General features: G+C 45.6%; 1 protein-coding gene across 1 annotated transcript in view; it reads right to left on the bottom strand.

The window, feature by feature from the left end:
- Positions 1-13,609: 13,609 nt before the first annotated feature.
- The window catches only part of LOC147429640 (octanoyltransferase LIP2p2, chloroplastic-like), a 90,309-nt gene continuing 77,191 nt past the window's right edge, over positions 13,610-26,727 (bottom strand). The window contains exons 2-4 of the mRNA XM_086495211.1: positions 16,471-16,735; positions 14,098-14,248; positions 13,610-14,012 (exon numbers count right to left, since the gene is read on the bottom strand). Of these exons, the coding sequence (XP_086351337.1) occupies positions 13,690-14,012; positions 14,098-14,248; positions 16,471-16,735 (739 nt within the window). The 3' untranslated portion in view covers positions 13,610-13,689. The remainder of the gene's footprint in view (positions 14,013-14,097; positions 14,249-16,470; positions 16,736-26,727) is intronic.

Genomic DNA, 26,727 nt, shown 5'->3' with positions numbered 1-26,727 from the left:
AGGGCTAGAGAGATTTGGTTGAACCTAGCTAGCATATACATACTTTAGGAAAAGTAGACAGGCATAACCTTGCCATCTGTATACTCATCAAAAGCTCACCATCGGCCTAGAGTGATTTGGTTGAACCTATGTGAGGATAGGTGGGATATTTTATTTCCTCAAAACTTCTCAAAAGAGTATGTATTGCCCACAAGAACTTAAAAACTGCATAGAGAAGTCAAGTACTCCAACATAGATTCTTTCATAGTTTGAGAATTTTTTAATCATATTTGTTTGTTGAAGGTTTGGTGGCTTTAGAATGGATGGGAAGAAATTGATGGCGTGCCGCTTTTTCTTCAAGTTGCTATCATGAGCAATCCATGATTATCTTCTCACACAAGAGTGAAAGGCTGGATCTATTCTTTGGTCTCCTAGTGATGGCTTGCGGCTTTTTCTTCAAGTTGCTATCCTGAGCAATCCATGATTACCTTCTCTCACAAGAGTGAAAGGCTAGATCTATTCTTTGGTCTCCTAGTGAGTCATTATATTTATTCTCTTTTATTAAGAGATTCGAGCCTCTGTCCATGGTGATTGATCACACTTATCAAAGATACCTTGGGCTATTCTTGTTGGAGCATCGTAAGCACAAACATGCTTTATTAAGGACTTGTACAGGCCCTAGCAAAGGACCCATTGAGGGACAGAAGACAAATTTCTTCTAGAGTAGTAGCTCCCATCAAGACTCTAGGACACACCAATTTTCAGCTTATTGAACGGCCTAAATAGAGTTACAAAGATTGGTAGATCTCAACCTCTCACAAACTACGTCATTGACATATTTATCATCGCCACATCCAAGTGATTGTTGAGGGACATAGAGTAACTCTTGTGAGGTTCTTTATAAAGGAGGAGATAGACACCAACCTACAAGAGAGATCATATGATGGTATTTACAAAGGCAGCTCGCTAAGGAGATCGGCTTTGGTAGATACGCCACAAGCTAGATCTACTTACGCACTTATTTGTTCACATTTTAGCATTGGTTTCGTTTATCTTTTGTTTTATCTCGACTCGACATGTGAATCACATGAACATGGTGTGATTTTTTGGTCTCATATGTCTTCAAGGCCTTTTTCAAATGTAAAAACTTTTCATTTCGTCTCTCTCTCTCTCTCTCTCTCTCTCTCTCTCTCTACATTTAGCTGGTTGATTATGCAAATGACATCACTCAAAACGGATAATTATGATGAAGCATCACCCTCCCTTCGTGTTTTGCAAAATATACTTGTTGAACATGGAAACATCACAACCATGAAAAGGTACCAAACACACAAACAAAAGGAGCACACATGTTCTAGTGAGATCAACTCAACGAGATGATACTGTTTTGAAAGCCAAAAAATGAATAAATTTGACATCCATTTTTGCTCACACTATTTTTTGGGTGAAGATATGATAAATTTGCTTACGTTGTTCGGCTTTGTTTTGCTAAAAGCAACTAACAAAGCACTCTTTACAATTGATGCTTCTAGAGGAGAGTTCTTTTAATAATAAAGAAAAGGAAGGAAGAGAATATTGATTACACTAGTAAAAAATGAGAAGAAATATGAAAGGTATTCACAACTGATGCTTCTAGAGAAGAGTTCTTTTAAGAAATCAAAAGGAAGGAAGAGAATATTGATTACACTACTCAAAGCCCACTATAGTCTACAATGACAACATATAAAATATTGATTACACTAATCAAAGCCCAGTAAAATGACAATAAATAATGAAAGGTATTCTAATGGATTCAAAAAAAATTTATTTACTAGTGCAAAGTGCAAGGACACTCTGAAGAGAAGAGAAGGAAATGGTGAAGGGAAAATTAAACATTATAAAAACATAAATTTATCAATGTGTGCTCGATCGACCACCTCTAGAAGTCCATGAAAGTCCTTTGACTTTCCACTTCCATGGTTTTTTAATCTCCTAAACTCACCCTTCACTTATGCTCTAAAGATGTTTTGAAAAGATTTTTATTTTTCTAAGATTGGGGTCCAAATATATTGTCCCCTATTGGCTCGATCGTATATTATATTCAATTCATCCCCAAGATTCCCTGGGATTCTATGTCATGCCCTTGTGAATATGCTACCCCCTTTCAAAAGGGATGTTGGGATCAATGCTCGAAAAAAACCTAGGTTTAATGTAATCCCACCTACAAATTTTGAAATTTACCTCTAAATTTTATATTTGAAGGTGAGAAAACCTAAAATTTTTTGAAAAACTTCAAATTTTATCAATTTACCTATGTTGTTTCACATATGCAGGCTTGCCAAGTTTTTGGAAAAAAGTTTTTTTCGAGCACTCGTTGGGATTCGAATGCAAATCAGTAGAATAGCGACCTCTCGAATTACTCCAGTAACCACTCAGAACCCTCGCTCAAGTGCTCTACGAGGGAACTCAAGCCATAATAAAAACAACACATGCAACCTCTGCACGGCCCTGGTCCTCTGCCCGTCGTCGCAGTGCCGCAGGTAGTGACTACTTGAGAAAGACACATGAAGCTAGGCGATGGCGACGGCTTTGCAGATCTGTATATTTTGAAACTTTAGCTCTGTCTGCCCTCATCTACTTGCTCTTCTTGGGTCATATGTGCACCTTGGACCCTCTCTTCTTCTTACTCCTCCCCGCCTGCATATCTCTTAGTGTGCCCCTCGCCACCTTGCCTTCCATCTCCTAGCCCTCCTATGTAAGCGTTTCGCCTTCAATATCTGAAAAGATTCCAACCATTACTTCAATAAACTTCAGCCAGCGGCCCCTACCTCAAAGCCAACTAAAATGACAATAAATACTAGAAATAGCTAATCCTTCTTCAGCCTTCGAACTTCCTCCTATTACTACAAAAATAGCTCTACTAGAAATAGCTAATCCTTCTTCCACCTTCGAACTTCCTCCTATTAATGCAAAGACCTACGAAGGTGGAAAGTCGAAAGACTTTTTGTGTCCATATTAAGAGGTGGTAGACTTTGATTACGTCGAGCGAGCTTAACGGAGCGACCTTTTTTTTTTGGATCACCCTCCCTACCTCCTCTCGCTATCCATGTGATTCCTTCTCTTCCCTTGCTCCTCTTCCCTCTCCTCCACCTCCTCTCTCTATCTACTCCTCAAGCCGTCCTGCCTTCCTCCATCTCCTCCTCCAACAATTGCCCTTCCTTCCTCAAGGTCCTCTGTTGGGGTATAAAGCTCAATGTGGTCGCTCAGGTAAGTGGGCGGGCCGCCAGGTACGTACACATATTCTTTTGTTAAAACCTAATAAGAACTCACTATGCTCTACACATTACAGTAGAGCGAGTTCACCATATCGTCGTGCTCTTCTTCTCGCACTCTCTCTCGCATCGCACTTCTGCTCGTACTCCTTCAACTGGTATCAGAGCTCAGATCGAGGCTCGGGGCAGCACTGCAGGAGGTAGAGTCACCAGCTCAAATTGGAGTGAAATTCGACAGGCGAAGACACGGCCCCAAATCCTGTGGGAAAGCCCGTAGGGTTTGGTGTTCTCAGAAATTCATTCTAAGGTCATCTCGGTTACCGTTCGGCTTCGACAAAGTTCTGCGCAGGCCATTTTCGACTACGTGATCTCAGCGGGTGCAGATCCGACTCTGCAAATTTGGGGTTTTCGGCCTATGACTGCAGGTGCTGAGGATATCGACACTCCCAGAGTGTTGATTTGTGGCTGTCTACACATCGAAGGACGGCTCACAGTTCTTGGAGGCGTGTCACATACGACACGTACGCATCTACACAGACTGTAGGCGACATCCACTAGTTCATCAGATAGCTTGTGTTTGCTGCTTGATATTCCAGATTTCATCTTGACATTGCAGGTACTTCCACATGGGATGTATTGTCAGAGATGATGTATGTCTGTTGAGGGTTTGCTGGCTGTGAGTCACGCAGCAAACAACCGCCGCAGCGGTTACAGCATACAGTGGGAAATTTGTGGATGTATGACTTTGTGGGAAGTCTATGTACTGTCAGATTTACTGCAGCCTTTGTTGAGGGTCGAGTGAGGTTTTATTGAGCTAGGGGATTCTCGAATGTTGAGATCCTTTCAGTGATACAGGTCTTGGACCGATCCCTCGAGCACCCTTAGATAGGCAGCTAGGATGTATTGACTGTGAGTTAGACAGTTGGGATTGCATCTTTGCTTTACTGTCGTTGAGGCATTGTCGCAGTCTATGCTTACAGGACAGTGACAGGATAGTTAGAGACAGTACATGTGCAGGACAGTTTTACCCACAGCTTACAGTGTCAGAGAGTGTTTTTTGAGCTGTTTTTGGGTCTGTTTTTTAGTACACCAGAGCCATTTTACAAAGGAGACTCTGTCGAAATTTATGCAGAATCTGAAGCTTTCTTGGTTCATTTGACAGGTTGATATTGGTTCAGAGGTCAGTTTACAGGGGAAACTCTGCCGAATTTTTCCTAGGAAAGTAAACTACTTTGAAGCGTAGCTATGGCTGGATCACAGGACACTGCTCTTTACAATATCAAGAAGCTACCAATTTCCCATTGTGGAAGCAGCAGATTTGGCACGTGTTGGTACAAAAGAAGCAGATAAAACCTATAAAGCTCAAGGGGATAAAACCAGAAGATATGGACGAAGATGAATGGAGCGAAATGGATGAATTGGCACTTTCTACCATTATGCTGACTTTGGCAGAAAGCGTTTACTTCAATGTAGCAGACGAGATGTCGGCTTATCAAGCATGGTTAAAGCTGAGTGATCTTTATGAGAAGCAGAGTGCAGCTTCACAGGTATACTGTCTTAAGAAGCTTCTTGACTTGAAGATGAAAGAAGGGACACCTATGTCCAATCATCTGAATGAATTCAACACAATCTATAGTCAGTTGTCAGCTCAAGGTGTCAAGTTTTATGAACCTGTTAGAGCTATGTTCTTGTTGATCACATTGCCGGAAAGTTGGGACACTTTTCGCACAGCTTTGAGTAATTCTGCACCTCCAGATGGTTTGAACATAGCACGTGTAGAAGGAAGTCTGCTTACTGAAGAAACCAATAGAAATACAATGGACAAAGGCAAAGGAACAGCCTTAGTTGTCAGGGGAAGGACCAAAGAAAAGTACAAAGGTGGAAAGAGGAATCAGTCTCGTAGCAAGTCCCGCAGTGCTGAAGGCAAGAGTGACATAGAATGCTACCATTGTGGCAAGAAGGGTCACATGAAAAGAGACTGCAGAGAATGGAAAGCAGAAAAAGGCAAAGAGAAAGCTGAAGACCATGGTGAGAAGAACAAGTCCTCAATGAAGATTCAAGAAATAAATGTGACAAACACTGTTGCAGAGGATGACAGTCTAGTGTCAGGAGACATCTACTTCTTGAAGAATACAATGGACTCAGCTCTTCTTACAGCATCTGATGGAAATGCACTGAGTGACTAGATTATAGACTCAGGGGCATCACTTCATGTGTCTCCAAACAAGGAGTGGTTTACCTCTTATGTGACCACTAAAGATCATGTTCGGCTAGGCAATGGGCAGACATGTGAGATCTTAGGTGTTGGAGATGTTCAATTGAAGTTTCAGAATGGCTCTTCTTTCACGCTGAAGAATGTGAGACATGTTCCCGCAATTACAAAGAGCTTGATCAGCACAGGTTTACTTGATGATGCTGGCTACGTCACCACTTTTGGACAGAACATGTGGAAGATATCCAAGGGTTCTATGACAGTAGCACATGGAGTAAAGTCTGGAGGACTTTACATGATTTATGTATCAAATGTCTCTAAAAATGTAATCAATGTAACCGAGCAGCCGAACGTTTCTTTGTGGCATAGCCGGTTAGGACATATGTCCAAGAAGGGAATGGAAATCTTGTCTCGTTCTGGTTATTTGCCTGGCTTTTCATTTAATGATTTTGAATTCTGTGAACATTGTCTGTATGGTAAGCAAACACAGCAGCCACATAAGCATAGAAGCAGTAGAAGAGATACACAGTTGGCACTTGTTCATAGTGATTTGTGTGGACCTATGCCTAACCTATCTCTAGGGGGAGCTTCTTACTTTATGACATTTATAGATGATTACTCGAGGAAAGTATGGGTTTACTTTCTCAAGCACAAGGATGAAGCGTTTAGTGTTTTCAAAACGTTTGTGACACTTGTGGAGAATCAGAGTGGCAAGAAGCTTAAATGCTTACGCACTGACAATGGTGGAGAGTATGTTTCAAAGGCCTTTCAGGACTTTTGTGAGTCAAAAGGTATAAAACGTGAACTTACTGCTCCTTACAATCCTCCTCAAAATGGTGTTGCTGAGAGGATGAATAGGATACAAGGAAGGTCAGAAGTATGTTGTCTAATGCACATCTGCCAAATGGGTTTTGGGCTGAAGCTGTATCAACAGCTGTTCATCTTGTAAATAGATCTCCTAGCAAGGTTTTGCAGAAGGATTCAGTGCCAGAGATGGTATGGTCAGGCAAAATGCCCTCATACAAGCATCTCCAGAGTCTTTGGCTGTGAGGCATATACTCACGTTCCAAAGGAATTTAGGAACAAACTTGAGCCAAAGAGTAGAAAGTGCATCTTTCTAGGCTATGGTAATTCTGGTGAGATGGGGTACAGACTTTGGGATCCCGAATCCAGAAAGGTTGTCCGCAGCAATGATGTTCACTTTAATGAATCCAAATATCATTCTAAACCAGAGAGGGTTGAGGAGATTAGAAGAGTTGTCTTCCAAGAAGATGGACCTGCACGTGCAAGACAAAATGTCAGGGCTCAAGAGGAGCGAGGACAGGATAGAGTGGAACCACAGGTTGTGGCTGAGCCTGAGCCACCTATTGTGCGTAGATCTGGACGTGTCACGCGACCTCCTGATAGGTTTGTTCCATCTATGAACTATGTCATGTTGACTGATTGCAATGAGCCTTCATGTTACAAGGAAGCAGTGCAAATGAAGGACTCCAGGAATTGGCAATTGGCCATGCAGTCAGAGATGACAGCTCTGCAAAAAAACAAGACATGGAAGCTAGTTAAATTACCACAGGGCAAAAAGGCTCTACCTTGTAAATGGGTTTACAGGTATAAGATCACCGCTCATGATAGTCAGCCAAAGTACAAAGCAAGGCTTGTTGCCAAGGGCTTTAAGCAAGAACAAGGCATTGACTTTGATGAAGTCTTCTCTCCGGTGGTCAAGATGACTACATTGAGATGCTTTCTTGCATTGGTTGCCATATTAGATTTGGTGTTGCACCAAATGGATGTCAAGACAGCGTTCTTGCATGGTGATTTAGATGTGGAAATTTACATGCAGCAGCCAGAAGGGTTTGTTGAGAAAGGCAAGGAAGATTGGGTATGCCAGTTGTTAAAGAGTCTTTATGGTTTAAAACAATCACCGAGGGCATGGTACCATAGATTCCACAAGTTTATGCTTTCTCAAGGCTACAAACGTAGTGAGTTCGATCACTGTCTATATACAAAGAAGGCTAAGGATGGTAGTTGGCTGATCCTTATTTTGTATGTGGATGACATGTTGATTGCTGGCAAGCACTTGGAAGAAATTTCAGCTTTGAAGTCAAAGATGGCAAAATCGTTTGACATGAAAGACATGGGTGAGACAAGTCATATACTTGGTATGCGCATTGAGAGAGACAAATCAAAGAAGTTGATTTGGTTATCTCAAACAGAGTATATTGACAAGGTTTTGAAACGTTTCAATATGGAGAAGGGAAAGGCACTGAGTGTTCCATTGCCACCATATGTGAAACTTAGCAAACAAGATTGTCCTGTGTCTGAGGAAGAACAGGCTGAAATGGATAAGATTCCATATGCGTCTGCAGTGGGTAGTTTGATGTATGCAATGATTTCTACTCGCCCAGACATTGCATTTGCAGTGGGAGTAGTAAGTCGATACATATCAAACCCAGGCAAGAAACATTGGGAGGCAGTGACAGGAATATTGAAATACCTGAAAGCTACAAAGAGTATGCGTATATGCTATGGGAGTCAGGAGCTAAGTGTAAAGGGTTTTACAGACTCAAATTATGTAGGTGACTTAGACAACCGAAGGTCTACGTCAAGGTATGTCTTTACATTGGCTGGTGGAGCAGTATCATGGCGTTCTAGATTACAAGATTGTGTTACTCAGTCTACTACAGAGGCTGAATATGTTGCAGCATCAGAGACATGCAAACAATCAATTTGGCTAAATCGACTAGTAACAGATTTGGGAATCAAAGCAGAGATGCATGTGTTATATTGTGATAGTCAAAGTGCTATACAATTGGCTCGCAATCCAGTTTATTACTCAAAGACAAAGCATGTGGATGTGAAGTATCATTTCATCAGGGAAATGCTCAAGGATAAGCAACTTCAGCTTGTCAAAGTTCACACCACAGAAAATCTTGTTGATCTACTTACAAAAGGACTTCCCTCAGAGAGCTTTGCGCATTTTCGCAAGCAGTTAGGTGTAGCGTAATACATCACTTCTCTACATCTCTTGTATATTAGCTTGTATAGTAGCTTCTCTCACACTTAAAGTACCACATTGGACTTTAAGTGGGAGGTTGTTGGGGTATAAAGCCCAATGTGGTCGCCCAGGTAAGTGGGTGGGCCGCCAGGTATGTACACATATTCTTTTGTTAAAACCTAATAAGAACTCACTATGCTCTACACATTACAGTAGAGCGAGTTCACCATATCGTCGTGCTCTTCTTCTCGCACTCTCTCTCGCGTCGCACTTCCGCTCGTACTCCTTCATCCTCCTCTTTCCCTATCACTATATAATCCCTATTCCTTCCTCCCTCTATTCTCGTCTCTTTCTCTCTATCCTCCACTCTCTCGCTCTCTCTCTCTCTCTCTCTCTCCCCCCTAAGAATGATAATAAAATCTATTTGTCTCCCCTCTCTCTCTCTCTCTCCCTCTCTCTCTCTCCGCCTGTCCCTGTCTCTTTTTCTTCTCCCCCCTTCTCTCTCTCTCTCTCTCTCTCTCTCTCTCTCACGAGAGGGAAGAAAATGGTGGGTGGCCGTCTCTTCTCTCTCTCTCTCTCTCTCTCTCTCTCTCTCTCTCTCTCTCTCGTCCGCGAGATCGCACGAGAGGGAAGAAAATGGTGGGTGGCCGTGTCTTCTCTCTCTCTCTCTCTCTCTCTCTCTCTCTCTCTCTCTCTCTCTCGTCCGCGAGAGAGAGAGAGAGAGAGAGAGAGAGAGAGAGAGAGAGAAACCATCCGTCATCTGTTGTGCACTCTCATTGTGGATTCTTTCGCCTGCCATCCACCCTTTCAAAGCCGCATGGCACCTAGACATCCTGGCGCGCACGAGAGAGAGAGAGAGAGAGAGAGAGAGAGAGAAACCATCCGTTATCTGTTGCGCACTCTCATTGTGGATTCTTCCGCCCGCCGTCCACCCTTTTAGAGCCGCATGGCACCCAGAGGTCCTGGCGCGCGCGTGCGAGAGAGAGAGAGAGAGAGAGAGAGAGAGAGAGAGAGAGAGAGAGACCTGAGCAACCACTAAAAAGTCGAATCTGACCAAGATGCTAGCTTTCGGCGATTTTTTCAAAATTGGCCACATACTGGCACGTTCTCAACTTAGTACGAGGAATCCTCCGAGATGCTAGCTTTCGGCCGCTCTACTGAGAGAGAGAGAGAGAGAGAGAGAGAGAGAGAGAGAGAGAGAGAGAGAGTCCACACTCATGTCTGCTCTCTGATCCACCTGCGTGACTGCTCACATACCACAACCTACTTGTCGAAGGTCTCCAAGGATTGCTAGTACGTACCGCCGCCCAAACAGGGTTTTAGAATGAGAGAGAGAGAGAGAGAGCATCTGTCATCTGTTGCTCACTCTCATTGTGGATTCTTCCACCCACCGTCCCCAACATTTTCTTCCCTCTCGTTCGCGCGCGCGCGCGAGAGAGAGAGAGAGAGAGAGAGAGAGAGAGAGAGAGAGAGAGAGAGAGAGAGAGAGACCATCCGTCATTTGTTGCACACTCTCATTGTGGATTCTTCCGCCCGCCGTCCACCCTTTCAGAGCCGCATGGCACCCAAACATCTGTGAGAGAGAGAGAGAGAGACACCTGAGTAACCACTAAAAAGTCGAATCTGACCAAGATGCTAGCTTTCGGTAATTTTTTCAAAATTGGCCACACATAGTGGCAAGTTCTCAACTTATTACAAGGAATCCTCCAAAAATTCCTCTGCATTGTTAAGTGCTCCCTGTTTCTCAGAGGTTTGAACCCAGGTATAGGTGACAAGGATTTTACCTCCGCTACCCTGTCCCACAAGGGTCATTGCGGCCATACACTGCTAGGCTTTCACATTATTACACTATGCTGGCCACTTTCCCCTCCGTTTCCTACCTGCACGCCCCCTCGCACCTTTGTCCCCTCCACCTCCGCCTCTTGCTTGCGCGACCTCGGTGCCTCTGTTCTCCCCTCCTCCGCCTCCTGCTTACATGGTCTTTGCCCCCTCTGTCGTCCTCCCTCGCCGTGCTCCTATGTGGAGTCTGCCTTAGTCCCCCTGCTTTTGCCTTGATCTCTGTCCCCTCGCCTCTGCGCACCCAACTCATACATATTGGCAGAGAGGTGCTGGCAAAGAAGCACCATGTGAATATTCTAAACCCCCCCCCCCCCCCCCCCCCCCCCCATTCGCCTGCTCCTCTACGACGCTTCCACGCGTGCTCGACCTCCCTTGAACCCTCTGCAAGCTGCTCCTCTCCGACGTCGTGCACACTTTAGAAGAGAGAGAGAGAGAGAGAGAGAGAGAGAGCAAGGTCCTGGCTAGGTGGCGGAGCAACACACATGCACATCACTACCCTAGGCAGGAAGCTCCACTGGACACCTCTGTGTACCTGCCTCCCCACCTCCATCGCCTCATCCATTCTCGCCCCCTACTTGCTCAACCCTTTGCACAGGCGGCTCTAGAGAGAGAGAGAGAGAGAGAGAGAGAGAGGCCACACTCATGTCTGCTCTCCGATCCTCTTGCGGCTGCTCACATACCACAATCTGCTTGTCGAAGGTCCCCGAGAACTGCCGGTACGTACCGCCGCCCAAACAGGGTTTGAGAGAGAGAGAGAGAGACCATCCATCATCTGTTGCGCAATCTCATTGTGGATTCTTCCGCCCACCGCCCACCCTTTCAGAGCCGCATGGCACGCAGACGTCCTAGAGAGAGAGAGAGAGAGAGAGAGAGAGAGAGAGAGATAGAAGAAGAAGAAGAAGAAGAAGAAGAGAATTTTTAACGTCGTGGGAAACTATCCCAAGAGACCTCAAAGATCTATCCGACGCGAGAGAGAGAGAGAGAGAGAGAGAGAGCCACACCTGAGCAACCACTAAAAAGTCGAATTGGATGCTAGCTTTCGACATTTTTTTAAAAAATTGGCAACACATACCTACCGACACATACTACTAGCTCTACCTCAGTACTAAGTAACACCCATATTTAAGAGGGGGAAGCAATGGGATCAAAGGCGAAAAAAACTCACGCGCGAAAGCCGAGGAGATCATACTCGTAGTAGTCAAATCAAAAACTAAACCTGGACGGACATTAAGCTTGGACAACCTAGGAAATGCATATCACCTCACCATGTAAGGCCATAAAAACGACTAAGCATACATGATGTGCACGTGGGTGAGGTGGGTAATCTATGCGACCCTCAACCTGGACTGCAAGGCCACCGATTCAAAACCCAACAGCACACCTCGTTTTTCTTGCTGGCCGAGTTTACTGCACCTCGCTTTTTGTACGCTTGTGTTTAGTACGCCCCGAGATTCACCCCTCAACTCGGACCGTCGATCCCATTACTCCACCCCGCATTTAATATGGGTTTTACTTAGTGCCAAGGCTAGCCCTACTTTCATTTTACTAGAATCTTATGGAGATTCTTCATCTGCAAAGGGTCTCTCTCACACATTTTACAAAACGAAGCGACAGGGTCAAACTCGTGCGCTGGCCAGGAACGCCCCCTGATGAGCATTGCATACGAAAATCTCGCGCGACTGTATCGCTACCAGCTACGTAGCTGCTTGCCTGCTCATCGCCTCGCTCTGCTTGCCTTTGCTAATTGATCAAATGGGCTAATCGGCATTTTTTTAAGTAGCTAGAACATACCTTTCAAAAATGCATCGCCTGGAGATTCTCGCTTTCGACGATTTTTGTAGAATTGACCAAGTATGTGGCATACTACTTTCTACCTTTCACTTTCAGAATTTATTCAATATCACCATTCTGAAACAATATCACATATTTGAAATGCTACAAAAAGATGATTGCAAGCTGCATTTGCAACATAGAGGCAAAGAGCTTGTGCTCAATGTTAAACTTCAGGGCGAGTCTCTCCAGTTGTATCTACTTCCATATCTTTGTCTGCAAGAGAGGCATCACCGTTCGCTTTTGCTTTAAGCTACACTAGCTTCGGCGGCCGGCCTCTCTCTCTCCCCTCTTTATCGCGTGCAAAGGAGCTTTTTTTAGTTTTGGACTTTAGCCTTCAGGTCGCAGATTGCGACACGTGTAAAGGGCTCCCTCTTCCGCCATATTATGTTAGTAGATGCAAATAACATCATACCATAAGCTCGATTACCCATCTTAAACCAGCCAGCCCTCTATTCCAAGTCCATGCCCAGAATAATTATCATCATAATTACCACTGCATACAGGGAGAATTTTGTTCTAAAAAGTTTTCATTGAGCTACATGAGAAGCCTCACTGCAAAACAACTCCTTTCGCCATGCATTGACCAAGGCAACGATCAATATGAATATGAGAAAAATCACTTCAACACGAGTGGAGAATAAGCCCAATTCCCTCTATAGCCCTGGAAAAACACAGTTTCGACTTTCCAGAAGAAATAGGAAAAGATGAGAACTCTTCGGCAAGTAACATATTCCGTTCATTTCACCTATTCAATTGCAAAGGAAAATTTCAAGATGATGAGGATTGACCATTGCTCATCCTTTCCAATTCTTTTGCCTGAAATGAGGACAACCTAATTAATCTGGATGATGTTTAGCTTGATGACAATTTTAGATACCATCGAGTTAATTTAAAAGCAAGCCTGCCGTATGCCTTCATGGATTCTCATCATCACTAGGTGACAGTTTGTTTATGTTCATACACCCAACAAGTTCCTTGGGGGCTCTTGACAAGTCAACAACAAAATGATCAAAGCTTGGCCAAAAAAGTGCTCCATACAATATTTGGCATTCAGCAATTGCCAGAAATAACTCACACTCGCTAACTAGGTGTGTCTTTCCATGAGAAACACGTGACAAAAACAATATTTTCAATAGCAAGATGATTGTGTGCCTCTAGGATCGCATTGTCGGTTCACTCTTGGAACTTTAGGATTTAGGCTTAGGGGTTAGGGGTTTTGTATATAAAATGCAAGGGTTTAGGGTTAGGGTGTACGGTTTCTAAAATTTTAGGGTTAAGGGTTTAAGATTTAGTCTATATATAAAACATTAGGGTTTAGGGTTTCTAAAATTTTTAGGGTTCAGGGTTTCTCTACATAAAATGTACATTTTTAGGGTTCAGGCTTTGGGTTTAGGGTTTCTAAAAATTTTAGGGTTCAGGCTTTGGGTTTGAGGTTTCTAAAATTTTTAGGGTTCAGGGTTTCTGTACATAAAATGTGCTAAACATTAAATACAAATCTGATAAACTAAAATAATTCTGGACTGCTTAGAGTAATCAGCCATTCTCAAGGTATTACAAATACAAGCTACAGTATATAAACGTCACATATCAAAATCAGTACTGAAAATGGATGCATCTTGACAACAAACCTGTGAGAGATTCAACCCAAACACCTCAGAAAATGCATCTAGCAGCATTTTATGTAAAAGATCTACCAAGTCATCAATGGGTGATTGTCTTTGAAACATCTGAAAATAGCCTTGCCTTTCCAAAATCTCAGCAACCGATCCCACCGAATAATTGCTTATGCCACATGGCACAATCCTATTGAACGGAGAAAGGTCCGTTGTCACATTTAGAGCTAGTCCATGATAAGTCACCCACCGTGAAACTCGAACTCCAATTGCTGCAACCTTCTCAGTCCCTGATATAAGGTTAACACGTAGTAACTATACACAGATAAAACCATTAAAGGAATCTTGGTAACTCAAGGCACATAGATAGCTTACCAACCCAAACGCCTGTTAATCCCTCAACTCTTGCAGCCTCAATGCCACATGCATTCCAAAGAGCACGGATGACCACTTCCTCAAGTGATCTTAGATACCAATGAAGGTCCATTTGAAAATGTCGCAGGTTCAAGATCGGGTACATCACTAGCTGAAAATTAGAACAATACTTTCAATAAATCTTTACTAATACTCAAACATATTACAATCACCAAGTCAATATATGCCTAAAGTTTCAGAAGGGATCAAAAAAATTAAATATAGAAACCAAAATTGAAACCACTTGTGGATGCCACTGTCAGTGGGGAGTGCATCGCCAGGAGGAGCCTATATGACTAGGGTATTGTGTATGCGCCTCGAGACACTTGACCACTTGGGTGGGCGATTCCCCCCAAATTAGGCAGGTGGGTAACCCTTACACTACTGTTCTAATTGTTTCTCACTGACATCCCCTTGATGCTAGAGGCCTCAAAGCATAGTTACCTGGAACGGGAAATCGGAAAGGGGAGCGGGGAATGGCAGCGGGCATGAAATGCCATACCCTCGCCTCTGAAACACGGAACGGGGATTCGGAACGGGAAGTTAGAATGGGAACGGGGAATGGAGACCCGTAAAATGGCCATTCCTGTAACTCTGCCTCAAAGTGAACCTTGGGAAGACCAACCTTTTTAATATTTCATACATCCAGACAGGTCAGGAGTAGAACCCTATTCACACAGGTGGAGGGCGAGTTGAGGTGGTAGACTCATATGTATACCTTAAAATTACTTTCACAATCGACTACAGGCCGTTTCTCCATGGCTAGTACAGCCAGAGACAGGCTCACTAGAGGGTGTGCAGAGTGCTGCATTAGATGCTAGAGAACCACAGCCACTAGGCGCACTTCCAGGAGCCCCACACAAAGGGGTTTCTTTTTGACACCTTAGTTACCCTTGCCATGATGTATGCAGCAGCAGTTTGGGAACCTGGACTTACAGCCTCATGGTGAACACAGACTGAGAGACCACAGGTTATGATGATCTCCCGCATCATCTGCAGCAAACCCTCCATCCTCATAACATTTATCAGAGCAGAGCTGGGCGACGCCCACATTAGTGGAGGCTCTCTTTTAAACTCTACGGTTCGTCCAGAGATTGAGAGAGCTACCGTAGGACAGGCTTTCATACCAAGCTCCTGAGGCCTCTGTGCAGCTGGCAGAGGTAGTTGAAGTAGATCCTTGTATGCACAGATGTCACAGGGGTTCAGCACACATGGTCTGGATATAGAGTAGCTCCCGCCATTTAATTACGAACCAGGCTCGCCATTTATATGCCTATTGCAACCAACCTCTGACAGGATCTATGGCAATAATATATCTGACACACGTGGACTACACCCAGGAAGCCTCTTCCACGGAAGATGATGTATTACAGAGATCACTTCGTAACCATTACAGAGGATGGCTTCATCCAGCGGCCAGGATATATAAACACAGTGTGTGGCGAGTGGGCAGCCCAGATTGACAGAGACCAGAGGACCTACAGGGTATGTAGAGGTGGGGTGGAGAGCGAGGAGACCTGTGTATGAAGATCCAGCACATGGCAGCATACGCAGGGCCACTATACAACCCTTTTCAAAGGACAGCCCACACTGAGTGCTGTTGGAGTCAAGAGACCAGAGACAGCTGGGTCGCTTCTTACTAGATATTTAGACACCGAGGGAGACTCTCCCCTGATCACCCGCACACCCTAGTGAAGGGTGACAGTCACAGCTGAAAAACTCCTTTTAGAGAGTTGCTCCAATATCACCTAATACCATTGTGAGAGGGGTCACACTACAACACACAAAGATTGTTCCGGCCCCGTAGACACCCCAGAGCACCATGATCCCAAGCCCAGAGAGTATATCACAGGGCCATCCCAGAGATTTGACTATGACATGAGTAGTCCACACAAAGAGAGTTACGGCGGGCTTTCTAAGACCTTGCTACTATGCTCCAGGGACCATTCACTCCCTACCTGCCTATGGATGCCATATTAATCTCTTAGTTTGGTACCAGGTAGAGCTAGCTAGTCTTTTGCATAACATGATTGTACTCCCTGTGCATATAGTTTCACATCCTTTAGCATTAGAGCACCATCCCCTCATCCCTCATACATATGTATACACCACCCCACATCAGTCTATATTTGTTTTCAGTAGTATGTTTATTTTCATCAATCTGTCTTTTTTTCTGAATACCCAAAGGACGCGCACATTTACATTGCTCAGTCTCATAGCCTGACTTCAGCCTATATGCTAATGCGCTGATTGCAATGAAGAGAAACCACCAGGGTATTGCTAATCTACCTGAAGTTTTGACAAAATGTAGAAGTAACAGAAGATAGAATTCACCTGTCCAGGACCATGATATGTAACCTCCCCTCCACGTTCTGTGCGATACAGATCACAAGGAGGTTGATGTTTATCAAAAAGTAGGTGCTGCTCTGAGCTTCGAGTTCCCAATGTGTATACTGGATTGTGCTGCAGAATGATGAGTGCATCATCTACATCTTGACCCTCTTGAATCGCTTGTGTGTTTTTCTTTACCAAAGCTTTCTGCCATGTCCATGCATTCATGTATGGAATGCACTGGTCATATAGATCGTAGCATTCACATCTGTACCAATGCCAGCTTTTTCAACAACTAGACAAAAAAATGGATACATGCTGACATAAGAAAGAAAAAAACAGTAAACTTCAAACTGTTCATTTCTACACAAACTGCTCTTGCCATCTATACATATTAGGGCCCAAAACAAAAACACAATCTATGCCTGGAGCCCTATTTGCATGAATAGTGTATGGATACCCAAATAGGTTAACAAAAGGTGTGATCGAAACACGTTCTTAGGATCAGTACAAACAACTGTGTCAGAGTGCAAGAAATATGGCTAGATACAGTTAATGGCTAATAAAAAAAGATTGAAATGGCATCAATGTTACCACCCAAGGATGCAAGACAAGCGCACAAGTGAGATACATATACAATAGCTAAAAGAGGCCTTAATATCAGGGCCTACAAGCATTAGACACAATCTAGAAAAGTACTAGTTTACATGAAACTCATATTTTAACAATTATTTAAGGTTCAACAGAGCTTCGACCAAAAGCAATGAGAAGAAAGAATCTAGCAAATACATTCCTGCTTCTACTGATGTGTTACTTCCACTTGTGTGCTATTCAAACATGCTTGAAAGCATTGACTTTTAGAGCTTTTGGGGCGTCAATTTTTGTTGGCAGGTGCTTTTCAAGGCCGCCTTGCAAATCTGAGGCCTAGGGTCTATAAATTAGTGCCTAGGGAGAGCCATTGGGACTCCTGCCTTTGCAAAGTTGGTTCTTCCCGGCAATCATATACTCCAAGAGCTAATAAAAAAAGTACCATGAGGAGTGCCTACCTTGGGAGCATGTGCATCTAAGTTGGGAACTCCACCCCACTGTGTCTTGTCTCAAGTGTTCAGTTCTCTTTCAAGTTCAAGTATTTGTTGCTTTCAGTTCAGTTTCTCATGGTGTTGTCTGTCTTACCGCCTTGTCAAGTGGCTTGCCAGTTACAGTGGGATTAGAGCATTAGTAGGTTCTTCTTCTACCGAGCGTCCGATCAGAATTCAACAACAAACCATGGATGCAGCCATAGTTTTCTGCAGATGTCATAGGAGTGGGACTATGTGATTGTGCTCAAGAAGCTTGGAAAAGGCGCATGCACGATAAAGTCCAAGTTCTGTGATATTAAATGGGATGGGGGTCCCGCACATATCAGGGCACATATTTTGGGATTGAGGAAATATGGTGTGGATAAATGCAAGTGTTCCCCAAAAGATGTAAACGATGTAGTGCAAAGATTGCATGTGGGCTTGCAAGCAAAAGCACCAAGCGTTGAAATTGATGTTGAGGTTGCAGGATTGGGGGATTGGGGAGACACCTCTACAGGTTATGATGCTACAGGTGGATTCTCATCTTCTTTGAATGTAGCTGGCTCTTCATCAAAGAAGCTGAGAGCTAGTCAAGTGCATGGCACTCAAGGGAGCTTGGCTCAATCTTGGAATTTGCAAGCAAGGAAGAATTCAAATTTGTGAGGGCAGTTGAAAAGTAAGCAAGCTTTAAGCCTCCTACTTACAATCAATTGCAAGGAAAGGAGCTGTAAGAAGAGGTCAAGTGTGTGGACCAAGACTTGTACAATTGCATGCAATGGTTGGTCAGAGACTAAGTGAAGGCTTATTATAAATCTAATGGCTACTTCTATCCACAAATCAGTTTTTCTGAAGTCAATTGACACGAGTGGGCAATTAAGGGAGCATATTTTTGGCATTTTGAAAGATGTAATAATGGACATGGATCCTGCGAATGTTGTGCAGGACAATGCTGCAATTGTGTTCTTCCACGGTCTCTTATTGAAGCCAACTGGCCTTCCTTCTTCTTCACTAGGTGCACATGCCCTTGCCTGGATTTTCTCTTTTGACAACATTGGGAAATTGCCTTGGTTTCAACTGTGCTAGATGAGGATAATAAAATTGTGAGCATCACAAAGAAGCACACCATTCTGGCTTTGTACACGCAATTTAGCACAAAGGAGCTTTTGAAGCCGGCTACCGGCAGACACGTCATCACTCTGTGACATACCCCCCTCTTGAAAGCATTGTAATCGCCCTCGATTACGCCAAATCGACAGTCACATCACAGGACATCACTAGACATCACAGGGCATCACATGACATTCAACATTCATTCGGATCTTAGACCATGATTTATCGGCAATGTAGCTAGCAATCGCATCTAGATCCAATCGGGACCTCATCGATGTCCGATTGACTAACCCCTATTGCAACCATGTCTATTCCAGATCAATCAAACCAAAATGCTGCAGTCGTTTCGTCTATCAGTTCCTGCACTTAAAAGAAGTCAAGAACAAATCAGTATCATAATCAAGAATTCCATTTCATAAAGTTATCCAGTAGAATACTGTCAGCGCTCTCAGTATCCCTGAAGCTCAAAGAGACATCAGTGACTTTAGTATCAAAATCGAGGCATTTGTTGACAAAGGAGCGGAGTAACTCCCCTCTTGTGCATCCCACTGCACCAGATCTCCGGCCAAGCTGAATTTTGGGTTCCATTTGGAGTAAACTATGTTAAACCAAAAACATCGAGGTAAAGTTTCACAATCCGAGGAGTATCTACTAGGTCCTCCTCCTCCATCCACTTCACATCAAATGCAGGAAAGTTCTTAAACTTAACCAAGAACCGCCTTCGGACTTTACCTTCCTTCGTATCCTTATGTGCCATAATCTGTTCAGGAACAAGGATCTCCTCGTTTTCTTCCACTTCGTGTTGCTCATCAGGCTCCCCATCATCAGGCACATAACCTTTAAAAGGTTTCAAGAGTCTCACATGAAATGCATCGTGAATCCTCCAAGTATCAGGCAGTTTCAGTCGGAAGGAGACATCATTTATCTTTTCAGTGATCTGGAAAGGTCCGTAGTATCGCATACTAAGCTTTGGGAAAAGCCTCTCCTTTCCCTTTTTCTTTCGTAGGCATGCCTTCTCAAAACGTAAGAGCACCCAATCATCCTCCTTCACTTTCATGTCGCGACGATGGCGATCCGCTACCTTTTTCTGTCGTTTTGGAGACTTCTGCAAAGTCTCGCGAACCTTGGCAAAAGCCGTTTCTAAGTCTCGCGTATATTCATCCGCTTCAAAAATCTTATCTTTCGTGCTCAGGAAGGGTGGAACCTTCGCAGGACCTTCAACAATCTCAAATGGCGCCTTCCCCGTCGAAGAGTGTATCGTGTTATTGTAGGCAAATTCCACCGAAGGTAAATATCTTTCCCATTGAGTCTTCTGATCTGAGATATAAGACTTCAATAAATCTAGAATCACTGAATTGGCAATCTCGGATTGCCCGTCAGCAGTCTACGGGTGGAACAATGACGAGAACTGCAACCGCGTGCCAATGTTCTCCCAAATTGCCTTCCAAAACAAACTCGTAAATCTGGGGTCTCTGTCAGAGACAATCGTCTCAGGCATGCCATGTAATCTGAAAATCTGGGCCACAAACAGTCTTGCTAAATGATCTGGCTTGACTGTTTTCTTCACTGGAATGAAATGAGCCTGTTTGCTAAATCTGTCAACAACAGTCCAAATACCATCGTGACCACTCTGTGTTCTCGGGAGATCAAAAATGAAATCCATCGCTATACTTTCCCAGGGGCTGGTGGGTATGGGTAAAGGCTGTAAAAATCCCTGTGCCTCATGTCTGTCAAACTTGACCTTCTGGCATACCAAGCAACTGCGCACAAACTCTTCCACATCCTTCTTGAGTCTCGGCCAAAAGAAGTATCTCTCTACCCCTTTCATGGTGGTAGCAATGCCGCGGTGACCCGTGAAAGGTGGACAGTGGCATTCAGTCATAACCTTTTGCCTCAACGGTTGTGTAACACACAACATAGTATTTTTCATCAAGTAGCCTTCCCGAAGGGAGTATCCCGCTACTATCTCCCCATCCCGTATCCGTGTGAAAATATCTGCAAAATCTGTATCTGTGGTATACTGATCGACCATATCCTCAAAGCTCCTATGATGTATCGCGGAAATAGCCAGAACCAACGGTTTCCGAGACAAAGCATCTGCCACCACATTCTTCTATCTTTGCACATGGACAATCTAGAAGTGGAACTGTGACAAGATGTTCGCCCACCGCATCTGCTTTTCCGAAAGCTACTTCTATGACAAGAAGTAGCGCAAACTCTGATGGTCTGTAAAGATAGTAAAATCCGCTCCGAGTAGGTAAACACCGCCACTGAGTAAGAGCATGGATAACCGCCAAAAGCTCTTTCTCATAAATCTGTGCTGTCATCTCCGGCCTAGAGAACAAACGGCTCTCGTAAGCTATGACATGGCCTTCTTGCATCAAGACCGCACCCAAACTACAACCACAAGCATCACAATATACTTCAAATGACTTCTACAAGTCCAGGAAAGTCAAAATAGGTCCTGTAGTCAATTTCTCTTTCAATGTCTGAAAGGCAGTCACCTCTGTGGGTCCCCACGAGAAAGGTACTCCTTTCTGTGTCAAGATATGCAAAGGGGAAGCAACCTCTGCAAACTTTCGTATGAACCGCATGTGGTACGAACACAGTCCCAAGAAGCTTCTAACTTCATGGACATTCCTCAAGTCGGGCCAATCATGGATAGTCTCTATCTTGGCCGGATCCATTTGCACTCCTGTTGCTGACACAATGTGTCCCAAAAAGTGTATCTCTGGTAGGAAAAATTCACTTTTCTTTGCATTAATCACTAACTTGTGATCTCGTAATGCCCGAAAGACCTGAAGCAAATGATCTCTGTGTTCTGCCTCATTCTTGGAGAAAACAATGATGTCGTCAAAGAAAGTGCCAACAAATAGCCTGTACTCTCGAAAAATCCTGTCTATCATCCGATTAAATGTCGCAGAAGCATTGGTTAAGCCAAAAGGCATCACCAAAAACTCAAATAACCCAAAAGTCGTCCGAAAAGCTGTCTTGTAGACGTCTCCCGGCGCTATCCTGATCTGATGATATCCACTCTTCAAGTCAATCCTTCTAAAGCACGAGGATACCTGTAACCTGTCGAGTATATCATCAATCCTAGGAATCGGAAATCTGTTCTTGATGGTGATTTTGTTGAGAGCTCTATAATCAATGCACATTCTCCAAGATCCGTCTTTCTTCAAAACCAACAACACTGGAGAGCAATACGGTGAAGTACTAGGCTGGACAAGACCCTTTTCCAAGAGGTCTTTCACTTGGTTCATAATCTCTTCATTCTGTGCTCGACTCACACGGTAGGGTGGCTAGTTCGGTGGTGTACTTCCAGGTATCAGATCAATGGTATGATCTTCAGGACGAGCAGGTGGTAACTCACCTGGCAGGCCTTCTGAGAAGCAATCGGCGTGAGAGTGTAGAAAATCTTGGCGTTCTTTATCAAGTTTAGACATATTTGCAGAGTTTTGGTCACAGATTGTTGAGTCTTTGCCATAGGTTGACCATTGGTGTGTAGGAGGGGACTTCAACATGTTGGAGGACCCCTCTGACAGGATCGGAGGCAGCCATGCTACTGTACATGGAGTCGAGTTAGCAGCTTGGGAGAGGTTGTGTATAACTTTGAGGGTCTCGGATACATGGCAGCATTCTGGCTTTGTGAGGCCTCTAGAGAGTCTTGTCTTCTCTAGATCGGACCGCAGAGTGGGAGGAGTGAATCTATCGCGGATAGATCGCTTCTACACTAGTGACCACTTCAGTGACTTGGGGGGATCAGTGGGCATCCTGGCAGGGACATCCTTCTTGGACCATGCACCAGTGATCCTCACAGTGGCAGATAGGCAGAGGAGTGGGAGCACGATGCTTCGCATCCCACAGCGGGTCTTGTTGGACTCAGCACTCAGAGAGAGGGTAGAGGCTCTCTGGACAGAGGGCATGGACAGCCAGGCTCTACCTGCAGACAGAGTGGCCTTAGGCCTAGCTCAACTTAGCCACTTTTTTCTCCAGGAGTCTTTGGCTCGACGGGCTGCAACGAGAGAGGAGGAGCAACGTCTCAGACGAGGCATTGCTTCACTACAGAGGATGCAGGAGTAGCATCCAGACAGTCCATGGTTGGAGGAACAGTTACAGCACGCTCGACAGGAGCTTGCTTGCACAGAGGAGAGGCGCCATGAGTTTGCCTTTCACCGACAGGCATCTCAGTGGACTCAGGTGGGTGACACAGTGACAGGTGTTTTTTTTGAGACAGTGGGACCTCGGCACTCGCATGCCAAGGTCAATCAGCTGAGGAGACCCGATGGGTCAGTTGTTTGTGAGCCCGAGGATATGCGTGCAGTTGCTACTGACTTTTACCGTGAGCTACTGTCGGCTGAGCCCCAGTCAGAGAGACAGGATGCATGCAGGGAGCAGGTTTGGGCGCAGATGCCTTGCCTTGTGACTGAGGAGATGCGCCAGAGGCTAGAGCTACCTCTTCATCTTGAGGAGCTGCACACGGCTCTTAGGGCCCTTCCTCGTGGTAGTTGTCCAGGTGAGGATGGGCTGACTCCCAGCTTCTTCTTGGAGTACTGGGACCTGCTTGGCCCAGATCTTTGTAGTGCCTTTCAGTACATCTTGCACACAGGAGTGATGCCGGATAGCAAGAGTGAGGGCCTGATTTACCTCATTCCGAAGGAGGGTGGCTCCTTGAATGAGATTCGACAGTGGCGCCCCATCACCATCCTCAACTCAGCCTACAAAATTCTTGCCAAGGCTCTGAGTTTGAGGATTCAGCCACTTTTGGAGAGTCTTATACATGGGACTCAAACAGGTTTTGTCAAGGAACGCAGTATCCTTGACAACATCTTCACTTTCTGGGAGGCTTCTGCCTTGGCACGGCTCCGTGGGGAGGACCTTGTGATTCTTCTTCTCAATTTTGAGAAGGCATACGACAGAGTTGACTAGGACTTTCTAGAGGGCACTCTACGCAGGATGGGCTTCTCAGATGCTTGGATCAGAGGGGTGTCAGCTTTGTACAGACAGGCTCACAGTCAGGTGCTTTTGGCAGGAGGTAGAGGTGAGCGCTTCATGCTCACACGATCGGTCAGACAGGGTTGTCCTCTTGCCCCCTTTCTCTTTCTATTCTATGCGGAGGCGATGAGTAGATTTTTGGTGTCTCAGCAGGTTGGTCTGAGGGGCCTTGCACTACCTATACGGGGAGATGAGCTGCTGGATGCTGAGTTTGCCGACGACTCAGCCTTGTACTTAGAGGGCCAGGAGGCCAATCTACACAGATGTGAGCAGACTTTGGCGACCTTCTGCTGTGCATCGGGCGCACTGATCAACTGGAGAAAGACAGTAGCTTTCTCGGTTAGCAGTGCTCCTGTGCCAGATTGGATGCCAGGAGAGGGTTTTAGGTGGATTCCTCCAGGGACTGCAGTTCGGTACTTGGGTTGTCAGGTTGGTTTGGATTTGTCCCCCGAGCAGCAGATTGCTCCTCTTCTCCTATCCATCAGGAGAAAGTTGTTACATTGGAGCTCAGCACGACTATCGCTGGCTAGTAGAGTAGTAGTTGCCAACCAGGTGTTGTTGGCGACTATGTGGTACATCACTTCTTGTTGGATCTTCTCGAGTTCTTGCATCAGCCAGGTAGAGAGGCTGATCAGGAACTTCCTTTGGTCAGGTCGCGACACTCAGATTGCCCGAGCCAAGGTGGCTTGGTCGGTCATCACACTTCCTTGTTCTCAGGGAGGGCTTGGGATCATTGATCCAGCACAACAGAGCAGAGCCCTGGAAGGAGTTCTTGCTGCAGAGGCTTCGTGCCAGGGTGCCTCAGTCAGGAGGCCCTTGGCAACCTTCGACCAGATGGATCTTTACAGAGTTGCGCCGAGTTGGTTTGAGCAGGAGACTGGAGGACTGATTCGCTGTGAGTTTGCTTCGTTCTTGGGAGCTATTACGGCGTGGCCTAGAGCAGAGACAGCCGACGTGCATGGAGGAGCGCCTTCGGCAGCCCCTCGTCTGGAACCCCATGGTCAGCACTCAGAGAGGCCACTTGGTTGGGAGTAGGCCTCATGTTTCTTGGGGTCCCATGGCAGCAGGTCTAGCGCGCTCTCTAGGTGACTGGCTAGAGTTCACAGGTTTGTCAGAGGAGGGGCAGGCTGTCCAGCTACAGGGCATGAGAGGGGTTGAGAGCATGTGTCAGGACATCTCAGAGTCAGTTCCAGCTGAGTGGCTCACGCCTCTCGAGCCAGTAGCACCCCGGTGGATGGGAGCCTTCACACGACTGGAGGTTCTCATTTCAGTCAGAGCTTGCTCAGAGACTGTCCCATCCCTGTTCTTCGAGCTTCAGGGTGGGGGACGATTACAGCGAGTTGCAGTAGAGGCCCCGCAGGTAGCAGAGTGCTGTTTCCAGAGGATCCGAGTTGTGGGTATCTGTGGGAGGACTTGCGTCATATACCCTGACCCAGCAGCTCTTGAGACTGGACACTGGAGGCTATGGGCTTGGGAGTGTTGTCCACTGGCACGAGTACAGTGGGATCCTGGTGAGTGGCTTTGGAGGGACCCCCTCTCTTCTGCAGACCGCCCAAGAGTCCCTTTCTTTCAGTACACTGTTCGGCTTGGACGTCATATACTTGCAGCACAGAGAGAGGCCCGCCCCGCTGCAGCACGTCATTGGCAGGAGGAGGGCCTCTCAGTTGAGTTCTTGGCAGCTTTTTGGCAGAGGCTGTGGGACTCCAGACAGCCGAGGCGCGTCACTTTGTTCCAGTGGTTGGTTGCACACAGAGCCACAGCAGTAGGGAGCTGGCTTGTGCATAGTGGTCTCTCAGCCGCATGTACAGCCTGTGACCAGTTGGTGGAGAGTCAGCGACACTGTCTTTGGGACTGTCCCTTGGCCCAGCAGGTGTGGCTACGAGTTCTTCGGCTGATGCCTGTCCTCTCCACGGCTCGACAGTACACTTGGGCGACAGCGGCTTGGTCCACCCTCACGGGCCCGGCACTTCAGTTTGAGCTATCTTCCACCAGCAGGATGATAGTGATACAGGGGGGGCGACCTACACTCGAGCCTGCTACAGACCTTACTCCACAGGAGTGGTGCAGTGAGAGAGATGAGTGTTGGGAGCTCATCAGCGGCCTAGCTCTCTGGTTCATCTGGCGGGCCCGTTGTTTCCGCATCTTTGAGGCTCGCCCTGTGCCACCAGCAGAGACTGTTCGTGACTTTTGGCCGGAGCTGATCCATACTCTCAGAGGACAGCTTGAGGGACTACAGGGCAGCTCCGACCGCATGCGGGAGCGCCGCGAGGCTTTCCTTCGACTCTTGCGCCCTGGGCCTTTCTACACCATGGTCCAGGGGGTGCTCAGATGGCACTACTGTCCACCTGTGTGGCTTTTCCCTCCTCCATTTAGCCCCATTGTATATATGTTGTTTTTTCATTGGGAGAGTCTCCCCATCATGCTTGTTGTAGCCCTCTCTTGCAGAGGTGGATGTAGCCCTATGGGCAGTCTTCATTAACTAATAGAAGGATCTTTTTCTCGGAAAAAAAAAAGTTTAGACATATTTGTCCTATCATCATCACTCAACTCTTTCATAAAGATCGAGTAAACAAACAGACTTGATTTCATTAATTTTGAAATGGCCGAAGCCGATATAATAGGGACAGACTCGCCCTTCAGTTTAATATCAAGTACAATTGTTCTGCCCTTTTCTCTAGTCAAAGTCGCTTTTCTCGCCCGATAATCGACCGCGGCGTTGTTCTTGTGGTACTAGGGAATTCCTAAGAGAACATCACAACCCTCCAAAGGCATAATGAAGAAGTCCTCATGCCCCAAATACCCCTGACAATGCAACCGAAGTTTGCCAATGACAGGTGTAATGGCTACGTCCCTGTCGGGTGCCGCTAGAACTGCCTCTGCAAGTGGTCCCATCCGATCGGGAGTAATCTTGAGCCGCGCCGCCAATTCCGATGAAATGAAGTTGGCCTTGGCTCCTCCATCAAAGAAAATCAGGGCCTCTTGATCTTTCACTTTGCCCCAAGCTCGGCAAAGTTCTGTACTCTCATCCATGGTGTCGGGATCAGTACCCACCCAATCTGGAACCAATCTTGTTTTCATCTTGCCTTTTCGTACACGA

The sequence above is a fragment of the Adiantum capillus-veneris genome, chromosome 22, assembly GCF_014529385.1.
Source record: "Adiantum capillus-veneris isolate H3 chromosome 22, ASM1452938v2, whole genome shotgun sequence".
Taxonomy (NCBI): Eukaryota; Viridiplantae; Streptophyta; class Polypodiopsida; order Polypodiales; family Pteridaceae; genus Adiantum; species Adiantum capillus-veneris.
Note: the sequence above shows the minus strand (reverse complement) of the source record. Positions and strands in the feature narration are given on the sequence as shown.